The 20,881-nt window shown below is 38.2% G+C and overlaps 1 protein-coding gene across 6 annotated transcripts in view; it reads right to left on the reverse strand.

The window, feature by feature from the left end:
• DOCK11 (dedicator of cytokinesis 11) overlaps positions 1-20,881 on the reverse strand; it is a 191,775-nt gene that overhangs the window by 84,814 nt on the left and 86,080 nt on the right. For all 6 annotated transcript variants that reach the window (XM_036443425.2, XM_036443426.2, XM_036443422.2 and 3 more), the window contains exons 15-24: positions 19,640-19,762; positions 19,281-19,357; positions 15,567-15,751; positions 15,410-15,475; positions 13,389-13,481; positions 10,788-10,911; positions 6,838-6,959; positions 6,263-6,349; positions 5,105-5,194; positions 1,331-1,449 (exon numbers count right to left, since the gene is read on the reverse strand). In XM_036443425.2, coding sequence (XP_036299318.1) covers positions 1,331-1,449; positions 5,105-5,194; positions 6,263-6,349; positions 6,838-6,959; positions 10,788-10,911; positions 13,389-13,481; positions 15,410-15,475; positions 15,567-15,751; positions 19,281-19,357; positions 19,640-19,762 — 1,086 coding nt within the window. The remainder of the gene's footprint in view (positions 1-1,330; positions 1,450-5,104; positions 5,195-6,262; positions 6,350-6,837; positions 6,960-10,787; positions 10,912-13,388; positions 13,482-15,409; positions 15,476-15,566; positions 15,752-19,280; positions 19,358-19,639; positions 19,763-20,881) is intronic.

The raw sequence follows: 20,881 nt of genomic DNA on the forward strand, positions 1-20,881 counted from the left end.
AGAAAGATTATTTTATTTTGGCATTCCAGATGTTTCATCTTTATAAATTTTTGTCTACATTTGAAGTATGGTCATAGCTACTATATAGTAAAAGACGATGAGTAAGGTAAATACTGAAATTCTCTCTAGTGAGAAGAAATAGAAAAATAAAATGAACAGCATGTCAACAAATGGGAAAAAAAGAAAGGGAAGAAGTAGGAAGGTATAAGGACATGAACTAAATTTGGAAGTAAATATGAAAGTCATAGAAAGTTTTAAAGTTAGGAGATTAGTAGTGGTTCTCAAAATTTAGCATAAGTCATAATCACCCAGAGGGGAGACTGCTCAGCTCCTTCTCCCAGATCTTCTGATTTTTTAAGGACTGAAGTGAAGTTCAATGATTAGCATTTTAAATAAGCTCCCAGGTGATACTGATGTTGCAGGTCTGGGAACCACATTTTGAGAAACCCTGGACTAGAGTAATACTTCTTAAATTTTCCAAAAGCAAGCAGAGAAGAGCAAACAGTATGCAGATGTGTGTAGCCTGAGTCCTGATGGTGCAATAGCAGAAGCAGCAAGGCCAGAAACATCCAGCCCTGAGCTCACGATTTTTTTCTATTTTTGTCTCCTACTTTAATTTCAAAATTCAGGTACATTGTATGCTCTACTCTACAATATATCTAAATTTGTTTAATATAAAAAGAACACTTCCTTATCCTTTAAGTAAAAATTGATGGCTTAGGGCCATTCTATCCAATATATGAGAGCCATTCGCCACAAGTGACTATATCAATTTAAATGGAATACAATTAAAAATTCAGTTTGTCAGTTACATTAGCCGCATTTCTAGTGCTCAATAGCAAAATGTGGTTAATGGCCACCATACTGGTCAGCACACATGCAGTAGTACATTTCCATACTTGGAGAAAGTTCTATTGAGTCATAGCAATGGTCAAGGACAATGGTTCTCAAACTCTGTTGCATTATGGAATCACCTAAATTAAAAAAAAAAAATACTAATAGAGTTCTGCTGCCAGAGATTCTGGTTTCATTGGTGTGAACTGTGGTCTGGCAGAGGAATTTTTAAAAGCTCCCCAGGTGATTCTCCTGTGCATCAAAGTGTTAGAACACCCCTGGTCCACAAAAAGCACATTAAGTTTACCCTATGTCTTTTGGTAGCATCGATCCCTGGGGACACAAGTCCCCCCATCTGAGAAGCATGAAACTAAAGAAAACCAATATTAAATTTCTGATTTTGGGGTTCTCATTTGGAAGACCAATTTATATTTAAAATGAAGAAATTCAAAAGGAAACAAAACTTGCTTCTTTGTATTACAACACTGAAACTCACATGGTGCAGTTGATGGGCACATCATCTTCATGGGTCATGTTTGTGAGAACTCGGAAGAGTTGCATAAGAATTACAGGTAGAAACTGTATCATGACTGGGATCTCCATGACATGCAAACACTGAAATAAGTCATTATTAGTTATGAAAACAAACAGAAACATGATATAACTTGCAAATGTGAAACAACAAAAAATTAAGTAATGAGAAATACATTCACTAGAACACAAACTCATTTAAATGGGAGTTTCATGGAACAGGGGACTTTGTTAATTATTTTATCCACATTTCTATTTTGGCACTCAGAACTCATTAGTATATTTAATAGTAAATGCTTTACTGAAATTAACAAGTATTACTGAGATAAACAGGTTTTGAATAAAGCCAACTGACTTCTGGTAAACTAATACTCAATTGAGGAGAGAGCAGATGTGTTTGGAGGTACTGGAGATGCCTACTAGCCCCTAGCACTCAGTGTGTTTTACAAGGGAATGTGGGCCATCAATTGTGGGATTTAATAAAGTATGTTTGTGTGTGTGTGTATATGTGTATATATATATATATATATATATATATATATATATATATACACATATATATATATATTAATATGTTTTATTGATTTTTTTTTTTTACAAAGAGGAAGGGAGAGAGATAGAGAGCTAGAAACGTTGACAAGAGAGAAACATCGACCAGCTGCCTCCCGCACACCCCGCACTGGGGATGTGCCTGCAACCAATGCATATGCCCTTGACCGGAATCGAACCAGGGACCCTTCAGTCTGCAGACCGACGCTCTACCACTGAGCCAAACTGGTTTCGGCTATGTTTGTATATTTAGTTGGCTTTACACTGACACCCTCTACAAAACGGAGGCAGTTCTTCATTCTAACACCCTGATAATACACTTTCTAGCATTCTGTTTCTAGTGAAAGGTGTGTTAACATAAAAAAAAGAAATGTGTTCATATATACCCCAAAATGATACAAGCATCAACATTTATAAAATTTCTTTCTTCCTACTCCCTTTCTCTCCACATTCACTCACTTATTTAAGCAAGCAGCCAACAACAACAACAAAAAAAGAAAGAAAGAAAGAAAACAAATCTCACTGAGCACCTCCTACTACATAAACTCAATGTTTAGTGCTATGGGAAATACTGAGATGGATGAGACAAGCCTCTGTGCCTAAGGAACTTAATATTTAGCTTCCAGTCTCCCTGACTTTTGCTCCATCTTCCCATCCTTACTCTCATCATCCTTTTTCTGGACACTAATATCTATGCCTGAGTCACATCAACAGTGACCTCTCAGATCTCTGTTCAACTTCTCTTCAATCAGATGGATAAAAGCAGGACATTGAGCTCAAAGAACCCATGGTCTATCCTTCAAGTTTTTCCTTCCTTGTCCTACCTTTCTAGTCTTACTACTACTATCATCCCTTTTCATGACCTTCTTATCTATAACCAAAATAGACTAGTAATTTTATAGCAGTTCTCTGTACAATTTCTCTTTAATCCCATACACCTAACTCTCATTTCCAAATCAATCTTCCTCAAATACTGATTACATCAGACATTTCCTGCCAAGATTTTTTTTGAAGCTTCCCCATTACCAAGCACAGTGGATCTCAATCAGTGGCAACTTCCCCCAACACCCATCCCAGAACATCTGATAATGTCTAAAGACATTTTGTATTGTCACAACTGGGGGATGCTACTGAAACCTAGTGAGTAGAAGCCAGGGATGCTGCTAAACATCCTACAATGCACAGGGAAGCCCATTACAACAATTATCCTGCCCAAAATGTCAATATTGAGAAATTATGACCTAGGATATTAAGTCCAAGTTCCTTAAAACCCAACCTACATTTTTAGCATTGACCTTCATCATCAAAGACCAAACTAGCTCAAACCTCCACATCAATGAAGCCATTTGTTCATCCATTCAACAAAGGCACACTGAATAAGCTTCTAATTACCAATCGCATAAAAAACATGGTTCCTACCATCAAGCCATTCCCAGTCTATGGGGTGGGGGGTGGTTAAGACAAGGAACAAAATCACTGTGATACAAATAATAAACAGTACAAGACTGGTATATACAAAATGCACGAAGGATGAAGAAACAACGGAGTCTGCAAGTGTGTAGGGAATGTCCAAGAGGAGGAAGTTTAAAGGTTAAGTGGGATACTGTACAAGAGTAAAGAGAGTTGGACATTGCATGCATAATTGGATCTCCCTGTACCAACATAGCTCCTCTCTCATCTATTCTCAGGACAGCAGCCAGAGTGTTCTTTATGAAAGGCACATTCAATGCCATTTCCCTTGTGGAAAAAAACAAAATACCATGAACAAAAAGATGTCAAGGGCTTCCCATACCTGCATGACCCTGCCTATCTCTACAAATTCATCTCATGTCATCTTCTCCCATCACAGTTTAGTGTGCTCTACACAGTCTTGTCTTTTCTTTACTGTCCTTCAAGCATGCCATCACAGGGATTTTACACCTGCTGCAAATTCTGTTAACCATTTACACAATGTTATGACCTATGTTTGTCTTCCTCTCATCAGTCTCTTCTTATTTTTTTAAATGTATTTTATTGATTTTTTACAGAGAGGAAGGGAGAGGGAGAGAGAGAAACATGGATGAGAGAGAAACATCGATTAGCTGCCTCCTGCACATCCCCTACCCACATTTCCTTTACGTCTCTGTCAAATGTCACTATACCAAACAGATCTTCTCTGATAGTCTTCAAGAGGGACTTATCACCCTTTATTCCCCTCACTATGCTTTAGTTTTCTTTACAGCACTTATTACTACCAGACATGGCACCATATATGTATTTAACCTTTTTTTTTTTTTTTTGCCATCTGCTTCCACAAGAAAGCAAGCTCTTTGACAATAGGGACAATGCTTTCTTCACTTACATTCTCCATGCTTAGAACATACCTGGCCCATAGGAAGTACTTAAGAAATAAGTATGGAATAAACGATTACTATATAACAGATACCCTATCTTGCTTCAACCTCACAAGCACCTTACAAACTGGTGTTATTGTTATCCCTGTGACAGAGGAAGAAACAAAGGCATGGGGAAGTGAAGTAAGTTGGTCAGGGTCAATCACTAAGATAGTAAGTCACAGGTCTGGGAGACAAAGTCTGTGATTCCAGAACCCATCCAGGTCATCTCATGTCATACTACCTCTCTAAAAGAAAGGAACATTTTTGTTTCCTGAGACTATCTCTAAGCAACAACATAGGTCCAAGGGGGAATCCTATGGAGGCTTCATTTAAAAATCAAAATTCCTCAGACTAGCCATGGCTGACCAAGTAAAGGAACAAGTAGAGAAAGAGTTGCTGTCAGCTAGGTCTTATGACATGAATTTCAGTCCTAGCATGTGAAACGACATCTTGAGTTCTCAATACATTTGGTAAGTAGATATTCTGGCCCTTTTCCCCATAGCATGCTCCACCTTTTCAGGGAAGTCAGCAGGAAAAGACCCGAAAAATCAATTTCTGGAACTGATATAAACATTGTCATGAGATTTTCCAAAAGATGTCATCAAATTCTGGCTATAACAGTTTCTTCCTGATGTAGCAACCCTGCTTCTAAATAGTCACTTGGTGGAAAAATACATAACAGAAAGTGTTCTCTTGAGGATACACCACCAAAAGTATCTTAAAGTGCTAGTTTGACCACCCTCCCCATCAAAATGTGGCAACAGAAAGACATCAATCAAAAACAATCCTTTCAAAGAAAGCTGCTGTTCATTTACCTTTAAATATTTAACGAGCTCCCCTGGAACTTCTTTCGAGCCTGACTGAATCAGCTGGCAATGATGGAAGAATTTGTGCACATGTAGATCCTGGAAAACAGATGGACACAGCCTTATGAAATTTGATTCATTACCCTCAAATGCAAGCTCTGCTCTCTCCCTCTTCCTGCATCTTGCAAACCTATTTATCCGGGTATTCTAATGCCCAGATTTGGCAGCTGCAGCCACCAACATGTGTGTCCATGTCTCATGGGCTTCTTTACCATCCATCCCACAAAGCAGCAAGACCAGGTCAATTCAGCATGTACTTGAGCACATCATGTAGGCCAACTAGCCAACATTTATTTAATGCCTTTTTTTACTGGTGTAGTCTCTGGAGTTGGGCTGCTTTTACAGTTTAAAGAAATAAGCAGGAACTGAGGCCTGAACTGACAGGTGATGCAAAGATAGCAGCAGGGGTTCCCAGAACAATAGTCCCAGGCATTCAGTGCCCAAGTTACCATGGCACTTCAACGGCCAATGAGTCCAGCTGTCCTCTATGGAATTTACATATACTGATTCTGTGGACAGGACAGAGTACATCAGGAATTGGCATAATGAAATTTAGATTTTGATCTGCTTCCTCTAATTATTACTTGTGTAATGTTGAGTAAATCACCTAACCTGACTGAGCCTGTTTCTTCACATATAAATGGTGGAGTGGGGGGTGGGAAGTGAGAAGGACCTTGGAGGCCACATCAAAGAACATGGACATGTTCTCCAGCCATGATTTTTTAAACTGTGCCTGGGGCTTCCCAGAGACATTTGACTGTAATTTCATGGGTGCTGATGCAAGGAGTCAACTACACTATCCTCACAAATTTTCTGTAAATCTAAAACTGTTAAAAATAAATTTTTAAATGGTGGTAATAGCCTCCATATTCCTTTCAGAGTTTTATGAGGCTTAAATTTATTAATGAGAATAAAAGAATTTTATAATTTGAGAAGAATTACACAATTTGAGCTATTAGTAATATTATTATTAAGAGTGATGTTATTACTAATGAAAGTCTTTCAGGTCACAACTTCTCTAAGAATGCAGGAATCAAATGTAGTCTATTTTAATTATGAAATATACTCAAGTATTAAAATGGACAAAATTCAGATAATGTCACTTACTTGACTGTAAATGGTAGACTCTAAGTGGCTTTTAATCTTCAACAAAGGCTTTGCACCATCTACCCACTTAATGTCCACATTAGATTGCTGGGAACAGAAAATACACACATGAGTTTCTGTACATAGCAATGGCTAAATGAGCAACATATCACACCTTTATTCATTTCAACTTTTATATTTTCAGAAACAAATGTGTTAGTGTCACACAAAGGAAATTATTAGAGAAAATAACCTGCCTTTAGAATAAATGTATCCTAGATTATTTCCAATTTCCAATCCTTTGCAAAATACTTTTATAAAGTACAATAAAAGTGAATTACAAAATAAATGAATTTTTTTAAATGATGCACAAAACCTGAAACCATTTTTAAGATTGTTATTAAAACAACCAGACATGAGGTTACTTTTTTTGACTATTCTAAAAGTTTCTAATATTAATTTTCCATACATATCTTTATTGCAAACCAACAGCAGTCCTAAAACTACACCAGACCAAACTATTAACTAGGCCAACAGATCTCTGCTTTTTCAGCATTTCATCGTGATTACTTCAACAAATGCAGATGTTTTCCTACCCTTCTCGATTCTGCATCGTTCAGGTTCAAATAGCCCGGGGGAAGATTGGCGGAAACTGGCAGCTGCTGCTCAAATGTGATGATTCTACCATCCTTCAGCAAAGGTACCCAGGCAAAGCCAACTGCCAAGACAATGATCAACCATGAGAAATGAAAACAAAAATGCAATTAGCTACACAAATGTCTGGCTGCTGGGGAGCAGGACAGGGTGGTGATATTTCTGGGGGTCTGCATGGTGGGCATTTGGGTACTGGGGAAGGAACAATGAGTTTGAGTGGCTTCCTAACCCCAGCGTGACTATTAACAAGTTATTTACTTTATTCCCTTGACTATAAAAATAGGAACAACAACATGCAAACTTTCCATCTAACAGAGTTATAGAGAGATCAGAGTGAGATAAAATACTTGAAAGTATGAAAATACTTTAAAACATGAAAAGTACATCAATATCATTATCTACACATGGGAATCATTTTGGGCACACTTACTTTCTAAAGATCCAGATATCTCTCATCTATTCTTACTAGGAGTGCAGTCCCCTATCTGAGTCTATCTCAGACAGCCATCACCAGGGTCCAACATTTCTTCTAGCAACCCTTGGGTAAGGGACTATGAAAGATTAAGGTTGCAATTCCAGGTTGCATTCCATATTTACACAAGGCAATATTTGATTGGGCAGCTTTCCTGATTACAGAAGAGGTGTAATAGGAAAATATAATCAGGGCATAGTGTTTACAACTTAAATCCACAGAGAGATTTCACCCAGTCTCTAGATTTCTTAACAGTTCTATCCAGAAGCGTCTCTTGGCTTTGTATTAGAAAACTCATCATGTTCTAGCTAAAAAAGCCAGAACCATCTGTGTCAGTATTTCCATTATAGAGATTACTCTGGGCTTCAAGTGTTTATAACTCAGCCATAAAAAGCTTGCTCTGGACAGAGTTTTGGCATTTGAAAGGTGGTGTTAGCTGGAGAGCACTTTTTAAAGCTGTTACTTTCTGATTCTTTACAATTCATTGCGCTAGTGTGTGTTTGTGTGTTTTTATGTGTGTTTTTATACTGTGAACACATAAGTCAACACAAATATGGTTAGAATATTTTCATTCACGTATTTAATTTGGCAAATGCTTTAATTCTTAAAAGACAAATATGTTGTTTTCCCTAAGTAGACTAAAGGGTTTTCTCAGACTTTGAAACACATCTGAAGAGCATCTTTACTAGTATAATTTCAGAAATGGTTTACCCAGAGCTTTTCTTTTATAGCAGGCACAGGAACGTAACATGAACAGAAAAACCATTTATAAGGACTCTGTCAAAGTAATTAAACTGAAATTAGACAAATGACAAAAGGTTTCCAGCTCAAATAGGAAAATATATTTCTTGTTCTTAGGCGATATTTCTTTCTCACAGAAATGTTTATTGAGATATAACTCAGATACCACACAATTCATCTATTCAAAATACAACTCCATGGTTTTTATATTCACAAAGTTGTGCATCCATTGTCACTATCTAATTCCAGAATTTATTCATCACCCCAAAAGAGAATCCTTATCCCTTAAAAGTCACTCCTCATTTCCCCTTCCCCCAGCCCCTGACAACCACTAATTTACTTTCTGTCTCTAAGGAATTGCTTAGGCAACATTTTCCCACTGTGATTTCTTCACAGCACAGTCAGGTGTGTCTCTCAGTTAAGCTTCATACAGAGCACCTGGAAGCTGTAAAGGTGCAATGTTAAGCACACGCCATCTGTCTCTAAGGTGTGAAGCCACTTAAAGGATGGACAGTTAAAAGCATTGAGTGGCACATAAAATAACCGTCTCATGTTCCACTGAGCATCTTGCCCACTCGCTTCTGTCTAGGATTTGGATAAGGAAATAATTATTTGTCTTGCAGGAGGTACACCATCATGGATGGGTTTGCATTGTTCTGCCAGATTTCTTCTTAAAACCTCAAGGTTCCTACCCTGAACAAATTGCAATTTCCACGGAGATACAGAACAGGACCACACTATCCACAAAGAAAACTTCCTAATATTCAGTCCTGCCACCTGCCAGACATCACTCAGATGTCAAACTCAACAATGGTCCAAACCGTCATTCCCATCTACAATTCTGTTACTTGGCGATTCAATTGGCACCAAGCCCCACACAGTCAAAAATCTGCATATAACTTAAGTCAGTCTTCCACACACGTAATTCCCAATTGCCTTCCTTTGAACAATGCAGTTTTGAGCTGTGTGGGTCATTTGAAATAAAAAATCCAGTACATATAAGTGGACCCGTGTAATACAAACCTATGTTGTCCAAGGGATAACTGTATCTTCTTTCCAGAAACTGCAGAGCTAATTCTGAGTCATCTCTCCAGTAGCCACTCATTTGCTAGGTCCAATATATTCTTATTTTGCACTTCTCATTTTCTCCATCCCTCTGCTACTGCCGAAGTATGCCCTCTTTCTTTCCTGGGCTCTTAAAATACCCCCTAACTAGTGTCCCTTCCTTCTTCCTGCTCCAACTCACCTCGCCCATTATATTGCTACCTGACTGGATTTCTTGCAAAGCAGCCCTCACTGATATTTATAATGCTTTAATATTTTCATATTGGTGATGGAATAAAATCAAATCCACAGCCTGGCATTCAGGGACTTCCACAATCTGATGCCCCCTTTTCAAGTGACATCCAATGATTCCTCTCACAGCACTCTGTGCTTTGGTTGTATTGAACTCCTTTTGGTTCTCTGTCCATTTCCCTCAATATTCTGCCTCTGTATAAGCTGCTGCTTTATTCTGGAATCCTCCGCCTTCATGTCATCACTACATTATCAAAGTCTACCGTGCCCCTAAGGTTTCACCTCCTGGAAGCCTTCCCTAACTCCCAGCCATAGTCCCTCCACTAGCTAAAGTAAAAACTCGCTTTTCTTTGAGATCACACAGCACCACCTTACTGGTAAGTGCTACTTTCTATCTTGTATCAAAGTTGTCTACATAGGTCTAATGTCCCCTAAAATATCACATGCTTGCCCAGCTGGCATGGTTCAGTTGTTGAGTGTCGACCTATGAACCAGGAGGTCAGGGTTCGATTCCTGGTCAGGGCACATGCCCAGGTTGTGGGCTAGATCCCCAGTGTGGGACTTGCAGGAGGGGCCAATCAGTGATTCTCTCTCATCATTGATGTTTCTATCTCTCCTTCTCCCTTCTCTGAAATCAATAAAAATACATTTAAAAAAAATCATATGCTTTAGGTGAGATCTACCTTTGACTCTTCACTGTATTCCCTATAGTACTTATTACAACATCTTGCACATAAAAAATACGCAGACATATTTGCTGAATGAATGACTAAATGAATGAATTTAAGATTAATCCAGGTTAGTTTGGACCCGAATCATGAGGCATGCTGACATTTATATAGTGGGTGTGACATAGGCCATGAGCATAGAGACTTCTATGTTCTCCCAAGGATGCTTCCCATTGGTTTATCTAAAGCCTTGCTGAATGGGACCAGGACTGGGAGCTTTACTACTTAAACTTACTCAAATTCACCAAATATGTTCTATCAATTAGACCCCAATCTCCCCCAGGCCCAAAAATGCCCCGAGCTCTAGATTTACTTCCCTTTTCCTCAGTGAGCAGAACTGGAAAATTTTGGTTACTTGGCTATTCTACTTAAAAGAGATACTACAAATACTGCATAGCAATGTCTTTCTCTCTGAGAAAGGCAATATTACTTACATTGCTTATGGTAGTCCAAACACACTGGCAAGCATATGGACATTTGTAGAAATGATCATAAAGTGAACATATAATTCATCTTCTACCAATTAAAATTTTAACTCAGAAATGGGACTTTTGGGTGAGGAAAAGAAGTGGTCTGTAGCTTTATGAAAGGAGGTTGTAATCTGGACAATTTCATCTCAAACAGCCTAAGAGACACATTGAAAGCACACACGTACCTGGAGTTTCAACTGTGTCCTGCTTTTTGGTTGTTCCCTTTGTATTAATTTCACAACTTACATGATAAAAAGTGAAAAGCAAATGATGTTTTTGATGTAGGTGAATAGGAAGCTCAATTTTAATCTGAAATGACAAAATTACATGTAGAATTTTGTTTTAATTGTTAAGCTGGACTTTCAGTTCTTTAGTTGTTTCATCATATTTTTACAATGTCAAACTTTTCTAAATGACAGGCCAAATGGTCAAATAGATATCATTTAAGTGTATTCCAAATGATTTTCTGGTCAGTTTCAGTTTGAAGACAATATTCTCCTGGGTTGTGAGGGCTGACATTGTGAGGGAAAGTCCAGTAGATTCTCCTGGATTCCACTTTGCAGCAGGATTTTCTAAAACAATGAATCAAAACCACATCTTCACAACCCAGGGATGCTATGTCATTCAACCTGAGTCAGCAAATACAATCCATCTAAAATAGGCACTAAATTTGATGCCCTGGTCCATGTTCCTCAGTGGTTGGAGCATCAGCTGCTCACCAAAGGGTCACAGGTTTGATTCCCTGTCAAGTGCACATACATGCAGGTTCTGTCCACCACCCCAGTCAAAGCATGTGCAGGAGGCAACCAATAGATGTATTTCTTTTCACATTGATGTCTCTCTCTCCCTCTGCCAACTCGCTCCAGCCTCCTTTCCATTCTCTCTGAAAATCAATGGGGAAAATATTCTCGGATGAGGACTTAAAAATAAATAAATAAATAAATAAATAAATAAATAGCTCTAAATTTGAATGGCACTAAGTTGTTGCATGAAAAAAAAATAAGCTTTGCTATTAAGCGTATAAAATATCACTATGGTATTATGTATATACAAATTATAGTTCATATAAATTTCTATAGTAGAAAAATACAACATGACCCATGAATAAAGAAATAAAATTTGTCATGAATTTAATCCTGTTTTGGTAACGCTCTTGAAAGTATGTGAGACAAACTACAAATTTCATTGACTTAACACACATGCGTGTACCTATACAGAAACACATACGAACACTTTTCCTCTTGCTCTCTCTCCCTCTTCCTACTTCTCTCTTCCTCCTCCCCCATCTCTCTCTCTCTCTTTCTCTTGGTAAATCTATAGTAAATAATTATAAAGCCTGTTTAGTTCTGGCTAAAGATAATATGGATTACTTTCTACATTATCAAGTTTTCTGTAGTGACTGGCGTTGACTATAGAGGGGGGCATGTTTAACAGCTCGGTGAGGGACATCTGGCTTAATTATCATTCACACAAGGCACGGTTCCGGTGTTATAACTAAGTTCTGTTGTAGGTATATTTCTCCACAGAATGTGCCTATTGGCATCATCCTTACCATCTGGCTACCTCACGCTCTGCTGTACATAAATATGGCCATATTCCTTCCTGGTAGAAGAACGAAAGGGCACTATCTTTCTCCCCATCCCCCATGAGACTAGGGGCACTGGATTGAAAATGGGATGAGTGAGGTCTAAGGCTGGGGTACAAGGCCTCCATGTAACAAGCAGACCTGGGGACATTGTGATTGGGGGAGGGGGGTGGCGTGGTTTGATATGAAGCCAGAAATGGAGATATGAGGCCTGAGAAGCAGAAACAACAGAACTTTTGGCCTGGGATTTACAGCCAGGGGTCATGGAGACAGACATGTAGGAAGGCATGGGAGGGTGGGTGGGTCAGAAGACATCAATCAATGAACTTGTATGCATATATGAATAACCCATGGACACAGACAATGAGGTGGTGAGGGCTGGGGGTGGGGTGGGGGGTGTTAAGGGCCGGGGGTGGGGCATGGACACAGACAATAGGGGCGGGGGTGGGGAGAGACAGGAGTGGGCTAAAGAGGTTAATGGGGGGAAAAGAAGGACCTATGTAATGCTTTCAACAATACAGATTTTTAAAGAAGAAAATAAAAGCAGCTGTAGATTTGGATAAGCCAGATAGATACGGACTAGAAGAGGGTGTGACAGAAACAATAAGAGAGCCAGTGGAGAATACATAAAGTCATAGAGACAGAGACATGGGAAGAAAAAGAGGCAGAGGCAGCGTCTGCGGAAGGGAGGGCAGTGACAGGGAGACCATGCCACTCAACACTACCAGTGGGATTCTGGTGGCCCAGCCTTACTGCTGTCTCAAAGCACTTCACTTACAGAGAAACTACACCCTCCTATGCAAAACAGGAAGAAAAAGCTAGACGGGCCTCAAAAGAACCTCTTCTGAATTTCTTATTTTAAAGCTAAGGGGAAATGGAGACACAGAAAGGGGAAGTGATTTGCTCAAAGTCACAGAGTCAGTTGATGTCAAAGCTAGGGCTAGAAACCTAGTCCCTATCTGGTGTTTGTTTTCTAGGTTGTTTCGTCACGCCAGAGCCCTTCAATTTGTGGGCAAATCTTCTGCTATTATCAAAGGGCACCATGCTGGCAGTGGTCCTTTGTTTTAATGCAACATTTTTCATTTTCAAGGGATGAAACATTGAAGGGATTAAAAGCACAGATAAAATGATGAAAACAACTGAAAGAGAAAAAGAAGAGTAACCACTGTATTTTATAAACATCAAAATAATGAAATTTTACCTCATCATAGAACTCTGGATTTTGGTTGTGATGTGAAACAACAGCATAAGCATTTGTGGTAAAAACAGACCCTGCAGGTTTTCCATAAATACACTGCAAAAGAAGAAACAGAGTCACCACTCTCAATGCAGGTCTCCAAACATGATGCTATAGAACCACATACAGCTAGAAGCATCTGTGAGCATAAGGCCACGGCCAAGGCCACTGGGCTCTCACCATGGGCATATAAATTCCAAGTCATTTACAGTCACACTCCAGGCTTCACCCAACTTGACTGCATAAATGCTTCTGAATTTCTGACCATTAAAGAAATGCAATTCCAAACTTGTTACCAGTAAGAAGTCTAACACAGCTACTCATTTGTGAGGAAAACACTCTCAAACCTAGCCTGGAAAACTCTCATGCTCTTTGCATTTCTTAACATGAGAAGTCTCCACTCAGCCAGTCACTAGCATTTGTTGAATGCTTGTTGTGCAGTGGGCAAGGTGAAGAGTTAAAAACAAACAGCCCGGCCAGTGTGACTCAGTGGTTGAGCATTGGACCGTGAACCAGAAGGTCATGATTCAATTCCTGGTCAGGGCACATGCCCAGGTTGTGGGCTCAATCCCCAATGGGGATCAATGATTCTCTCTCACTGATGTTTCTACCTCTCTATTTTTCTCCTTTCCTCTCTCTAAAATCATCAAAAATATATTTCAAAACAAACAAAGAACAAAAAAAACAAAAAAACAAAAAAAACAAAAAAAAAAACAAAAAAAACAACACTCAGCAGACACATTCCTAACCTAAAGGATTTAAAAATTAAGCTACAGACAACTTACTGTTCTATAACTTTACAAGCCACATTTTAAAAGTCACTGGCTTTCTGTTATACCAGTAAAATACATGCAAGGCTTTCTATGGTTCCATGGAAAGATCCGATTTCATTTCTAGTGTGAGTTTTTCACTTCCATAGGCCTAATAAGCTCAAGGATGAATATGGAGTCAGCATGCCAAGGTATTAATTGCCTCTGTTACTTCAGAGCCAGCCTCTAGGCCGGCTAAGAAATGAAATTGAGACTCCATGTGAGTATAGAGCCAGCTCTCCTTAAATATGGTTATGAAGACAATTTGCAGGAACTGCTAAGAGGTAACCTAAGAATCTTCAAGTACACAAAAAGAGATTGCGTGGGGGGAAAGAAACAGTTATTCTCATTTCCATTGAAGGGAGAACCAGAATAAATAGGCTTAATTTGAGCCAGCCTTAATTTAACTTGGGCTTCTCTATGAAAAATCAATCTCTTTTCAAAGGTGGGGGCTATAAAACACTCAACAATTTAGTTAAGGGGAATTCCAGCCTCTTTCCCTAGGTGGTTTGGGTGGAAGACTAGTCATCCATCAGTCTGATTTAGGCTCAAGCGAGAGATATGGAGAGCTAGATAAACACTTCTCTTTCAGACCTCTGATTAATGGGCTAAAGAGCAAAAATTGAAAACCAGCTATAAAGAGTGAAAATGTAACAGCACTGTGAAGTCACAGGTACTTAAGGATTGCTGTATAAGATAATACTGAGATGCTGCTTTTCATAGATCACTAATCCAAATTTGGAGGCACCATTTGGCCAGTCACAGAGTGGATGTCTATCTCAGATCAAAGCAGTCATGCTGTGCTTCTGTCAGCTCAAAGCCCGGTCAGATTTCAAAACCAAAGGAGTTTATACTCCCCTGATAGTACCATTAGAACTGTCTGGTCAAAGGAGAAAATGACCTTGTTCTTGGGCATCAGAGAATGTGAAAATCAAAGGGAGCAAAGGCAAAAATCTGGTATATGAAGCTTACCCATTTTTAAAGCTCCTACCTCATTTTGTTATTTCTTAATATGTAACTTATGGCCCATATGTAAGAGTAGAAAAGACAGTATTATACGTATCACTTTAGTACATTTTCTTTTTGACATTGAAACAAATTAAACTTAGCGTATGGAACTACCAAGCATCAAAATCTCTACCTCCACTAAAGTGCTTATCAGTATCATAAACAAACCTTTAAAGCTCTGGCATCGCTTTCATCTGAATCCCGGAATTCCACACAGACCGCAATGTTCCTTGCCTATAACGATTAATCATTCCAAGTGAGTCACAGAATGAGAAGATTATAAATAACATTTTATATCCCAAAATGTACAGTTTGCACTGTTTACCTTGGCAAATGTTTTCTGGCCATCATACTTTAATTGCAAGGGATATACATACAGATGGTTTTTGTAAATGGTAAATGGATAACAATATTTTGTCACTTCTGGAACAAATTCTTCAACCTCCACAGTAATATTTTGACAATTTTTTTCGAAAGGCTTCAGGGGCACATATGAAGAAGTAATACAATCTACAGCCAAAAATAAAAAACAGGTAAAGACAATGCAATTTAAAAATCATTAACACATTCCTCCATTTATAAAAATATACATTGTGTTCACTAAGTGATTTTTAAAAATGTTTTTATTTTAGAGAGAGAAGGGAGGGGGGAAGAAAGAGAAAGAAACATGGATGTGAGAAAGAAACATCAGTTGGTTGCCTCCTCTATGCACCTCAGGAATCAAACCCAAAACCTGGGTATGTGCCCTGACTGGGAATCAAGTCAGCGACCTTTCAGTACATGGGATAATGCTCAGCCAGCTGAGCCACAATGGCCAGGGCTCAAAGAGTGATTTCAAAAACAGAATTCTCAGTGATTGACAAAAAGTCATACAACCACTTTAAGAATCCCCAAATAAAAGCTTGAGTAGCCTGATGATGGTTTCATTGGAACCCTTCAAACTAGACATGGATTGCTATTTCATTCTCAATGTACAGTAGACTGCTTTGCCAAATATAACACATTATAATTTTGACAAATTTAAACTCTGCAAAGAAATCCATTTCACTTTTGGTCCTGGAGCTGCAATTTTGCTTTCACTGCAAAATTTTATTGGTATCAGGAAAATAACAGTAAATTTATGCCTCCAATTAGCTCATGGCCAGGCACTTTTAAAAAGTTAACTTGGTGCAGGTGCAAATTTTCACCTAAGACATAATGGAAGCCTTTTGAAACTACAGATCTTATGATGTGTTACCAAAAATAAATTCAATACTCCTGAGCATAAAAAGTGTAGCCGCATAGTTTATTGAAGTAGCCACTGTACTAAAGGTTATTGATATATTTAAGGGCTTTATGACTGCTTGTCCTTGCTGCAAACTCATATTGATGGAGAAGGAAGATCCAGCAAGAGTAGGACCTGGGAACACAGTATTTTTTTTTGGGGGGGGGGGGAGTTCTCTGATTATTATAGCAATACTTATAATAAAATATCTGGAGTAAAGGTACGCAGACACATGTGATCATTCCACTATCCAGAGATAACTACTGTTAATATTTTGGCATAATTTCTTCTAGTCTTCTTCCTATGCATGTTTTAAATAATAATAATAATAATAGTAATAATTAATAATTAAAAAACTACTATATATAAAGAACTTGATCCTCTTTTGGGGGTATTTTTAGCTATGTCTTATTTCATAAACTCTTTTTTTTTTCATGGTTGCATAAAGTTTCATGACATTGTAGTACCAATAATTGCCTTACCCTATGTGACAGTGTTGTACTCTGGTTGTTTCCAATTTTCTCCCAATATAAACAATGCTGCAAAGAAAATCTTTATGCATAAACTGTCTAAATTTTATATTATTTCTATAGGAAAAATAAACCATTATACTCTTAGATGTTTTAATATGTAAATTGCTACTCCCCTACTTACAATCCTTCCCTGACTTTTCACTGCACTTGGAATAAAATCCAATCTTTTTTTGTGTGTTTGTTAATCCTTACTCAAGGATACTTTTCCATTGATTTTTTATAGAGAGTAGAAGGGAGGGGGAGAGACAAGGAGAGAGAAACATTGATGTGAAAGAGACATATCAATTGGTTGCTTCCCGCATGTGGCCCTGGTCGGGGTACCTGGATCAGCCTGCAACAGAGGTACATGCCCTTGACCGGAATCCAACCTGGGACCATCTAGTTCCTAGGCTGACACTCTATCCACTGAGCCAAAATGGCTAGGGCTAAAATCCAACTTATTAAGAAGTTACCATGGTCTATCCAGGCGTCCTCAAACTTTTTAAAGTGGGGGCCAGATCACGGTCCCTCAGAGAGCTGGAGGGCCGGACTATATGAACTACTAATTCCTACTGTAACACCTCGGCTGCGCTCACTGCCCAAAAAACCTGGCGGGCCGGATCAGACTCCTCTGCGGGCCGCATGTGGCCCGCGGGCCGTAGTTTGAAGACGCCTGTTAATTCCCTGCATGATGTGACGCTTTCCACTTCTCCTATTTCATCTTATGTCCCCCATGTTCCCATTAGACACCACACTAGAACCACCCTGGCTTCCTTTCTGTTTATATAAGCCAAGCTTTTTCCCACTGCAATGTCTTTTCATATGCAATGCATGCTGGTTGGGCCACATGATAGGCATTCCTTGGCCATCTTTTTGAAAGCAACCCATCCCAATCATAGACTGAAATTAGTAACTTGTTTTCCTATTCACTCCTTCAAGACTTTAACCTCCATAATTTTAAATCATCTAGTAGGTATTGAATGTTTACTGAATAAATCCTTATTCAGTGAGAAAATGGATAGATAGAATCTCAGTTAGAATGCCTTAGTTACGGACTTCTATAGGTATCTATTGCCAAATTATACTCCTATGGGTGACGGTGTTTGGCCAAAATGAAGCTAGAATCAGATGGCTTCACTTTAAACATTTTTGTAAATTTGATAGATGAGCAAAAGCTGTTTTAATTTGCATTAGTGGCATTATTATTAAGACTGAACATTTTCAAATATTTACTAGCCACTTAATTTTATTTTCTACAAAGTGTCTTTTATGTCTTCTGTTCATTTTCTCCTAGGATTTTAGACTGCTATCTGTAGACAAGAAAAGAACATCTTCTTTTGATCCCTTAGTTGATGAAAGTTATCCCTGGCAAAAGGCAGCAGAAAATGACTGGGGCACACTCACAACAGCATATATTATACACTGAGTGGGAAGATTATTATGATCTCTGAACACATAATAATCTGGCCACTCGGTGTATTTCTCTTGAGTACCTCATTTATTTGATATCAAAGTACTATATATAAATCATGCACCTGATCAGTTTTCCCCTTTGGACTGGCTGATAGAAAGCTCAGGGCAAATAGGTGGTTGTTCTCCAGCAAAAGTCTAGAATACTTTTGGTACCCATTTGAGATACAAATACACTGAGTGGCCAGATTATTTTGCATTCAGAGATCATAATAATCTGGCCACTCAGTGTATATGAAATAGCATCTTATACAATCAATTTTCTGTAACTATTCATCATGTATATTGGGTTGAATTAGTGTCCCACTTTCCCCCCTCCCCCAAATTCATGTCCACCAGAACCTCAGAATGTAACCTTATTTGCAAATAAGGTCTTTGCAAGATGTAATTATTTAGGATGAGGTCATACCAGATTAGGATGGACCCTAAATCTAACAACTGTAGATTGTAGAGGTAGAGAAAGGAGTGATGCAGCTACAAGCTGAGGCTGCCAAGGATTGCCCAGCGTCAGTAGAAGCTATAGGAGGAGGCAAGGAATGGTTCTTATTTAGAGGATCAGTAAGAGAATTCATTGGGAGCACAGCCCTGTTGACACCTTGATTTTGACTTCTAGCCTCCAGAACTATGAGGGGGGGAAAATCTGTCATCTTAAGCCACCCAGTTTGTAATACTTTCTTACAGCAGCCTCAGAAAATGAATAAAACATGTAAACCTCGAGAAAAATATTGCAAAGGTAAAATTCTAAGATTCAAACATAGCCAGTAAGGTTTATTTGCAATACATGAGTTCTTACTTGATAAATCCACAGGAACACATTCTACTGTGATGTTTAGCTGCCCAGGAATAATCTGCAATTTGGTCTTCTCTGGCCTATGTATAAAATAAGAATATTTTATACTTAAAAATTATGATTACCATGTATCCAAACTTAAAATTTTTAAGCATTCAGTTTCTCCCATAGAGAGTGGGGCAAAAGTAGGTTTATAATTTCAGATTACACAAAACAGATTATTCTTTTACTATTTAGTATTGTATTATTTTCCATACAAAAACTATAAATCTACTTTTGCCTTATCATGTATGTGACTCACATTCATCATTTTAAGAAATTAGAATTCTATTATATTTCCTGCAGTAATTCCACACACTTACTTCTTGTACTCTGAGAGCAACTTGAGAATGTCCTCATTTGAAAGCTTACTACTGTCTTGTTTATACAAAGGAGAAAATCTCCCATCCAGGTCCAGAGAGCCTTGAGTGTCTTTGAAAATAGGTCTAAATAGCAACAAAAAGGGTTTTTAATTTTTTTTTTTACAGGATTGATACATAACAATAAAATTAGGGCTAGTAATATAAAATTGTGAAAATAGTTTGGCAGTTTCTCAATAAGTTAAGCATGCACCCTCCCTATGATTCTATAATTCCACCCCTAAGATTATAAGCATAATTCCACATAGTACATGAATGTTCATAGTAGATTTATTTGTTACAGTCCCAAACTGGAAACAATCCAGATATTAATCAGAGAAGCATCTAACAGACCATCAAACCTCAGAGGGAAGGTAGGAGAGGGTGAGAATAAAGAGGAGAGATCAACTAAAGGACTTGTATGCATGCATATAAGCCTAACCAATGGACACAAACACCAGGGGTGAGGGCATGAATGGGGAGGAGGGGGAGCAATGAGGGGATAAGGACACCTTAATCAATAAAGAGTGTAAAAATGTGACTGGATAAGCAAATTGTGGTATATTCATACAATGAACTGCTACTCAAAATGAACAATTGAAGCATACAAAAATATGGATGAATCTCAGAAACAATAAAATATAAGGATACATGAATAGATCAAAGTCATCTATAGTAATAATCAGATTGGTGGTTGCCTGGGTAGGGGTGGGATGGCTAATTGGACAGAACGGTGTGGAAACTTTCTGGAGTGACTGACAATTTCTCTATTTTAGTTGGGATGGTAGTTACATGACTATATACATTTGGGAAAATTCATTAAGTTGGACATATAAAATGTGTACATTTTTATCAAAGGTAACAGATATCTCAAAGTTGACAGAACAGAAACTAGAACTTTAAGATCAATTTATATAGAGTTTATAATATATATGTAGAATTTCCAATATAAATTTGATTATTTCCTCTCCTAGCCCCTCTCCCATTTTAAGCAGCTATTTTACCGCAAAAAAAAAAAAAAAAAAAAAAAAAAAGGAAGTAATGTGCAGGTATCCAACACCGAAATAGCTATAGTCAGAAACATAGTTTCCCAGGCAGAGCCTCTGAAGATGTGGTCATAGGCATTAACCACTGTTCCTACTTCTAAGCACACATCCTTTATTTTCAGTAAACAAAGGTTTATCATACATCTTTTAAATACCCCAG

This window comes from Pipistrellus kuhlii, unplaced genomic scaffold, assembly GCF_014108245.1.
Source record: "Pipistrellus kuhlii isolate mPipKuh1 unplaced genomic scaffold, mPipKuh1.p scaffold_m20_p_19, whole genome shotgun sequence".
Taxonomy (NCBI): domain Eukaryota; kingdom Metazoa; phylum Chordata; class Mammalia; order Chiroptera; family Vespertilionidae; genus Pipistrellus; species Pipistrellus kuhlii.